Genomic DNA, 8,095 nt, shown 5'->3' with positions numbered 1-8,095 from the left:
GCAGCAGGAGTGGGGCACCTCCCCCAGCCCCCCCCCCCCCACTAGGCTACTGCCGGGAGGCGGGAGCTGGTGGACAGCTGGCCCCTGCAAGCCCCAGCAAGCTCATGTGCCATGCTCCACTGCTGCATTCTGCAGTGATGCCACACTCTGCGGGGTCCATCCCGACCCCGGCCCCACGCGTCTCCCAGGGAGGGCATTAACTGTGTCCAAGCTGCAGCACCCTTGGGCCAGCTCTGGCCCCGCAGGACACATGGCCCCACCGCGGCTGTCTCCCACGCTGAGGGTGGTGGAGGCCAGTGGCCGTGGAGGCGTACGCGGGATGTGGGGATCCACGGGCCCTGCTAGCGGGGGACACACACGGTGAGCAGCCAGGGCCAGTGGACACTGCCCAGCGCTGCTGGGGTCAGGGCCCTGCCAGTGGGGGGGGGGACACACCCTGGCTGAGCCAGGAGCTGGTAGGAGTGTCACACACCTTAGGGAGGAAACAGGCCTAACCTTGGGTGTGCGATTGCCACTCCCACGCCCCGCCTCATTGTACCCCATGGCACTGCTGGGCAGGACTGGCCCGGGCAGGCAAGCAGACGTGGCATTGTCCTAGAACTCTGCATGGAGCAGACTAGCAGCACTCCGTGCTGGGGAAAGCGGAGGCCCCCCCCACCCCGTATTCCTGAGGTGGGCGGCTGCCCCGCAGGCGCCATCATCGCTAGAGACAGCCCACAAGTGGGAAATCAGCCCGAGGCACTTCCCCAGAAGGGCTTTCGCCCCTGCTTCCCCGTTCACACCTTGGGCCAGGCAGCCTTGTGTTGCAGACACACGCTTCCTTTCAATTGACAGTACATCTCTAGTGCCTCAGTGAGAGATCCCCGCTGGAAAGCAGGCAGCCCAGGTGGGCCGTGTACAAAACGTGCCCTTTCTACCCATGCACAGGGTACGGAATTAAGGGCAGTTCCTTTTAAGCCAGCAACTAAGGAAGTTCCCCACAGAACCACCCTCTCTTCCCAGCCAGCCAGAGATGCTTGTATTACTTGCCCCTGAAAGTTTCTTCTTTTTTAGGTTACAGACAAAACGAAGAGGCCGGTATTTGGAAAAGATACAAGAGCCGGTTCTCCCTGGGCAGAGGGCTGGGGAGGCTTTGAGAATATCAGTCTCACGCTTCTGGTGTAGGTTTGAGAGATTTATTAATTAAAAAACCACTGCTCATAAATACACAGGCAGGGTGTTAAGAGTATGGCTCGTGCACACAGCTTGGGACATTTCCAATCGGCAGCATACATGGGTTAGTGTCCCATAAGGAGCAGGACTCCATGGCCAAGGGAGATGGACTGGCTGGGCCCGACAGGCCTTATCCACCCGTACTGAGTGGGATTTCTCAGGGGCAGCGGCTGGGCAGGGTGCACTAAGCAAAGGGGCAGTGCCAACCTTCCCCCTGCGGCTCACAGCAGCCAGGAAAAGCCCGAGCTGCCTGCTCTGAGCAGTCCATCCATTTCAAAGGGAAGCATGAGCTTGGGCATTTGTGCCACAGCCTCTGCCCAAAGCAGGAGGCAGGTGGGGAGGAGGGACAGGGATTCTTGGAACTCAGGGCAGAGTCACGTGGACCCCAAAGGCCTCGGCGGACAAACACTGCAAAACATACAGAGGCCAGCTGGGCATGGAGACCTCTTCCTCAGGGCTGGCCCAGTGCAAACTGCATCCTGAACAACCCAGGGGTGCAAATCCCCCCAGCCAGGCTCTGCCCCCTCCCTGGTGCCGTGGAGTCAAAAGCAAGGAGAACAGAAGTTACTGTACACAGCGGCGGCTGCCTCAGTGGAGAAGGTCCCTCGGCTCTCAGTCATCCTAAGGGAAAAGCCAATAGAGCCAGTCAGGGCGAAAGAGAATCCGGGCTGGGCTCAGAACCCAGCAGCCATGCTGGGTCTCCAGGAGAGGGGATGGGCTCAGCGAGCCAAGGGAGGAGGGAAAGGCAAGAGCAGTGTGGGTTTGGCTGGTGGTGCAGCGCCCACTGCTGGCCTCATCACGGACTAGCAGGAGGGAGCCGTGTAGCCACAGAGCTGGCGTGTCCAAGAAGCAGCATCAGATAACAGGCCGAAGAAACGGAGAAGTGGAAAAGCCACAAACACAACAAAGTACGAGTCAGGAATCGAGATGGGTGCTCCTTGGAGCAGGGGCATTGTACAGGAATAAGCACAGCATTGGCTGTAAAGGACAGAAGCCCTCTCCCAGAATACAGGTGTGCAGATGTCAAAAAGCCCCGTGCTCTGGGTGTCCATAGACCTCTGACTGCCAGAATCTGGGAGTAGATGACGGGGTTGGATCACTATTGGCCTGTTCTGTTCACTCCCCCCAACACAGCTGGCACTGGCCACTGCCAGAGACAGGACCCTGGGCTACCTGGGCCCATGCTCTGACCCAGCCTGGCCGTTTGTCCCCACTTCTTGCAATCCAAGCAGCAGCTGCTGAAGCACTGTAGGGACTGCACAGCCCCATGGCTGGCTACCTTTTCTGCACGGGACAGGGGGAGCTCAGGGACAGCTGGTACATCCTGTGGTCTGTCCCCAGAGCAGACTGCAGAGGATGGGCACTGCCAGCACAGAGCCCCTGTGTGTGCCCTGGAGGAGGGAGCCTGGGACAGGGACGGAATACGCAGCTCTCGCAGGCAAGGGGACCGGCTGCCTCCCAGGGGATGGAGCCTTTCACACTTTCACTGAGATCTCCCACTCAGACAGCTGATCAGTGGCCTCTGTAAGATGAGCTGGTGTACTCAATATGGCCCTAGCAGGACGGTGCTCTCAGGAGAGCTGCCCACCCCTCTCCAGGGCACGTTGCTATGGGGCAGCCCACCAGGCTGGTACCTGGCCATACCCCTAGAGGAGTCAGCCCCCAGGACTGCAATCCCAGCCTCTCCCACCTGAGCGGCTGGACCTTGCTCAGAGAGGAACTTCCCGGATGATTAATCCCTCCCTGTGATCCTGCTTCCCCACTTCAACCGGAATGGGAGGAAGTATTTCCACCTACCCATTCATCCTCCTCTGCGCCGTCCCCTTGTCCCCTGGGCTCGGGGGCTGGCCCTCCTTGAGGTCTGTTAGCCATGATGTTGTCAGTCCAGGAAGCCCCAGCCTGTGCGTCGCCAACAAAGTTACACTTGGTCACTGTCCCTGCATGCAGCTTGGCTAGAGAGACTGAGAGGGAGAAAGGAGCTATATGGAGCAGAAGTGTGGGCTGAGGGGACAGGGGTGTTGGCGGAAGCAGTTTCCCAACTGGCCTGTAAGCCATGGAAATGGAAGGTGATGAGCTGTCTCCGTGGTGAAGCCGGCAGAGAAGAAACAAGGCAGGAATCCAGGTTCCTGGGTAAGCTGGGGAATGCCTAGGGCATGTGCTGGTGCCACTACATCTGCTCTAGCTCCCGGGGGACCTGGGTTAAGGCCTCAGAACACACCCAAAGGGCTACAATCCCAACACAGGGCAGCAGCGCCTCCATCCCCGTTAACACCAGTAACGAACAGGCAGGAGGCAGCTGGAGGATGGTGCCCCAAAGCCAAGAGCAACGACCCAGTGCCGCGCTGGGGAGCAGGTGCATGAAGAGCCCAGCCCGGGGGAGGGGGCCACTCACATATGAAGGGGCTGTCACCCCGGGTTTTCAGACGGATCTCTGCTCCCAGCTCCAACTCCATCTTCTCCAGCTCCGTCTCCAGCAGCCAGAAGGCCACAGCCTGGCTGGGGGTGTGGCGCTCGGTCACACTCAGCAGCTCCGGCTTAGTCACCAGCCCCTTCAGCTCCTCGGGGGACAGCCTGTCCGTATCGCCTTTGGCTTCCACTTCTGCCACAGGCAAAGCAAATGCCAGCATACGTGAAACGCCCAGCACTCGGAGACCCAGCGCAGGGGAAGGGATGGATCCCAGCAGGGGAGCTGTGCAAGCGATGCCCATGAGTCTGAATTCCCGGGGGAGGAAGGAGTGGGCTCTGATTCTGGTCACTGGTCCCAAGGATCCTGACACCAAGACCCCTAGCTCACGTGTGCCTTAAAGTGCCAAGACATTTGTAACACAGAGCCTCTCCAGCCTGGCTCTATGGACCAGGATGAGTAAAGGACTCTCCAGATGGGAGAGATCAGGGTCGGGCTGGGCTCAAAGCCAGTGGTATTTCACACCTCCAAGAGGCTGAAGAGAGCGGCACGCCCTCCCCCCAGCCCAATTCAAAGGGGAGCATTGGCCTCCACTTCCAGTTGAGGGGAAACCAGCCACTGTCAGGGGCAGGGGGCATGGGCAAGATGGCAACCGCTGGGCAGGAGAGGGAAGGAGGTCGAGGACAATTCCCCGACCCCAGGTACAAGAGTCCCTGAGCCTGCCCCCTCCTCGGGGGTGAGAAAACCGGAAAGGCGGCTGAGCTGAACGTGCGCAGGATGGATTCTGTGCTACTGCTGGGGAGGGCAGGGAGGGACGGAGCCACAGGAGGACTCCTGCCAATACCTACTGAAGGAGGACATGAGGAAGCCGGTGTTCACCTTCCTGGTGTCGCTGAAGTTGGGCTCTCTCTCATTTCCCTTGGCATCAAACTTGCGCCGATGGGCCTGGCTGGGCCTAATGTACAGCACATAGTATCGCTCCTGCAGCAGGGAGGAACCGGAGATACTCACAGCCGGACAGCAGGTCACCAGCTCCCTGTCCCCCTGCTCCAGTGGCCTGCAGCCCACGCCCGGCAGACTGCCGGCCAGCCCCAGGGAGATGACAGCCAGAGTAACGGCATTCCCTATCCCACCTGCTGCAAGGGGGTGAACCGGAGACAGCATCAGTGCATACAACAGTAGCAGGACATAGACCAGCAAAGCCACCACTACGCAGCCCTACTCCAGGCTGCAGGTCAGCTGCAGAAACTGACATGCCAAGTGCCCAGCCTACAGAGCCCCACACACAGCTGGGACCTGCTCACTGCAACACAAGGCCAATCCCAGGGAGAGTCCTTTCAAGGGAGGCGGTCAGCACAATGCTCTGGAAGACCGTTAGCGCGGTGCCAGCCCATCTCTGAGGAGGTACCCCACTCCGCCTCGCCGCCTCCTGAGACGGGCACCTGCATCAGATGCTCTGCTGGACTGCCAAACATCTGAAGCAGGAACCCTAATCCTAGTGCCTGAAGGAAGGCATCAGTAAAAGCAGGAGATGCGCAGAAAGAGGGACAGACAGACAGAGGCCTATGCAATGCATGACCAGCAGCACAGCCCAGTGGATACAGCACAGGAGATCTGCCCGTGACTCCCTGGGTGGCCACAGGAGAGTCAATGCCCATCTCTGTGCCTCAATTTCCCCAGCTGGGAAATGGCTATGATGATCCTAACACATCTGTGGGAAGCACTTTGAGAAATATGGAGAAAAATGCCAGTGCGCAGTATCGTTGTTAGTGGGAGGCTCTCCCGGGACTGGCTCATGTGCCCCCTCTGTGCCCTGCTTGGGGGAAGTCTGCTGCTGCTGCCCTCTCTGTATCAAGCTCTAGACAGATTATGGTCATTTATTTCTGAGTCCCCCCACCCCCGGCACCTATTCTGCGCCTCTTCCTCCCCAGGGGAAGCCCGGGGCAAGGCACCTTGCTCACCTTCCTGCCGTTAATATCCATGATGAGGTGACGAGAGACATCAAGAAGCTCTCCCTCCAGAATCACGCCATTCCCACTGCAGATGGGAGGGGAAGGGACCAATCACACACAGTCCGTGCCACCAGGACAGCCATCTAGTCCCATGTCCCCGTCTCAGGCAGTGGCCAGAACCAGGTGCTTCAGACAAAAACAAAACCACCCCATCGGCAGGACATCTTTCTCCTGAACCCAGCAGCTGGTCAGCTCAAGCCTTGATGTTGGATAAGGGTGACCAGATGTCCTGATTTTATAGGGACAGTCCCGATTTTGGGTCTTTTTCTTGTATAGGCTCCTATTACCCCCCACCCACTGTCCTGATTTTTCACATTTGCTGTCTGGACACCCTAATAAGGACTGAGAGGTGCCAGTAGCTTTGATCCCACTCAGTGTCACTACAGATGCTGTTCTTAAGTCTTAAAAATAAAACGTAAAGATCCCGCTCGACTTTACAAAGCGCCACACAGCATTGGCCTCACTAGCACCCGGCAGCAGTGAGTTCCGCAGGTTACAGAGCACTTCATTCCAGTCCATCCAGTGGGCTACCTAGTACGGGACAAGGAAAGAGGCTTTTCCAACGAGCCTTCCCCGCCCCGCCCCCGGGCCAGCCCGGTTCGGATCTCCCCGCCCAGCCCGCACTGGGTCCGCATGGCGGGGCTCCCCAGGGCTGGGCCCGCGCGGCACCGGGAGCGCGGGGCGGAGGGGGCGGGGCCCGCGGACTGGCTGCCCCGCGCCGGGCTCGGGGGGGGGGGGGGTCACGGGGCCCGCGCCAGGCCCCGCCCCCGGCGGCGCGGGGGCTCCCGTACCCCTGCAGGGCGGGCGGGTCCCAGCGCCCGGGCAGCCGCTCGCTGTGCACCGGCCGGGCGCGCAGGCCGCGCTCCTCACACGGGCGGCTCATGGCGGCGCGTCTGGCGCGGGGCGGGGCGAGCGCCGGAGGGGCAGGAAGAGGGGCGGGGCCTCAAGACATGGGCGGGGCTGGAACAGGAGTCCCTAGGGGCGGGGCTAGTGCGGGAGAGGCAGGAAGAGGGGCGGGGCTGGAACAGGAGTCCCTAGGGGCGGGGCTAGTGCGGGAGAGGCAGGAAGAGGGGCGGGGCGAACGCCGGAGAGGCCGGGAGATGGGCGGGGCCACAGAAGAAGCAGCCGGAGCGCTGGACATGGGCGGGGCTACATGAGCGTTGGGGCGGAGCTGGAACAGGAGGGTCTAGGGCGGGGCTTAGCGCGGGAGGGGCTATCGAGGGACAGTCTACATCGGGGCGGGGCTAGCCCTGGACATGGGCGGGGCTAGCGAGGGAGAGGCTACAGGAGGGGCGGGTCTCAATCGGGGGGTGGGTTGGGGGGAGGATGTGGGGCAGGATATGGGGCAGGGGCAGGTTTTGGGGGAGGATAGCATGGGTGGGTTTGGGGGGCTGGACCGGGGGAGGATATGGGGCAGGGCAGGGGCAGGTTTTGGGGGAGGATAGCATGTGTGGGTTTGAGGGGCTGGACCGGGGGAGGATATGGGGCAGGGGCAGGTTTGGGGGCTGGGTGGGAGGAGCATGTGGAGCAGGGGTGGGCTTGAGGGGAGGATGTGGGGCAGGGGCAGATTTGGGGGGCTGGGTGGGGGGAGGATGTGGGGCTGAGCGGGAGGGGGTGTGGAGGCGGAGGTCAGGTTGGGGCAGGGGGTTGGGCGCTGAGCAGAGTTAAGAACATAAGATTGTCCAGACTGGGTCAGACCAAAGGTCCGTCTAGCCCGGTGTCCTATCTTCCGACAGTGGCCAATGCCAGGTGCCCCAGAGGGAATGAACAGAACAGGGAATCACCAAGTGATCCATCCCCTGTCGCCCATTCCCAGCCATTGATGGACCTATCCTCCATGAATTTATCTAGTTCTTTTTTGAACCCTGTTATAGTCTAGGCCTTCACAACATCCTCTGGCAAAGAGTTCCCCAGGTTGACTGTGCGCTGTGTGAAAAACTAAGTTAGATTAGCACCCCCAACCCGTTGCCCTCAGGCTGGGATGGGAAGTGAGAGGCTGGGGGGAGGAGTGGGAGGCCCAGAGCCCAGTCCGACCCCAGGGGTGACTGCAGCCAGCCAGAGGGGAGATGGAGCCACTTTCTGTGCAGTGTCCCCAACACGAGGGAGCCATTCCCCTAACGTACCAGGGCCACGAGAGATGCCCCAGCGAGCAGGGCCAAGGCCAGGCCTGAGCAGGAGTGATGCAGAGCCGGCCCCGTATGAGGGAGCCACCTTCTGACGGACACAGATCAGCCCCCAAACCATGGGTGACGTTTCTAGCAGAGTGGAGGAGTCTGTCGTTTCTTATGCGATGGCCTCAGTGGTAGAGTTTGTCCTGCCAGTAAAGGAATTGAATTGAACTGAGCAGGATGGGTGGGGTGTCAGGTGGGGACAGAGCTAAGATTCAAGGAGGTCCCTCTGGGATCTCCTTTCCTGGTGGCATCATAGGCAAACACGGCAGCGCAATGAAGAAACACGCCCATTCCCT

General features: G+C 60.5%; 1 protein-coding gene across 1 annotated transcript; it reads right to left on the bottom strand.

Moving 5' to 3' along the window:
* Positions 1–1,161: 1,161 nt before the first annotated feature.
* Positions 1,162–6,572, bottom strand: LOC101934907 (arpin). The gene is made up of 6 exons (XM_005300661.4): positions 6,420–6,572; positions 5,578–5,653; positions 4,465–4,597; positions 3,605–3,811; positions 3,010–3,173; positions 1,162–1,833 (listed from the first exon to the last, which is right to left on the bottom strand). The coding sequence occupies exons 1-6, from the start codon at positions 6,509–6,511 to the stop codon at positions 1,825–1,827; spliced, it is 681 nt and encodes a 226-aa protein (XP_005300718.1). The 5' UTR covers positions 6,512–6,572; the 3' UTR covers positions 1,162–1,824.
* Positions 6,573–8,095: the final 1,523 nt, after the last annotated feature.

Source organism: Chrysemys picta, chromosome 10 (assembly GCF_011386835.1).
Source record: "Chrysemys picta bellii isolate R12L10 chromosome 10, ASM1138683v2, whole genome shotgun sequence".
Classification (NCBI taxonomy): domain Eukaryota; kingdom Metazoa; phylum Chordata; order Testudines; family Emydidae; genus Chrysemys; species Chrysemys picta.
Note: the sequence above shows the minus strand (reverse complement) of the source record. Positions and strands in the feature narration are given on the sequence as shown.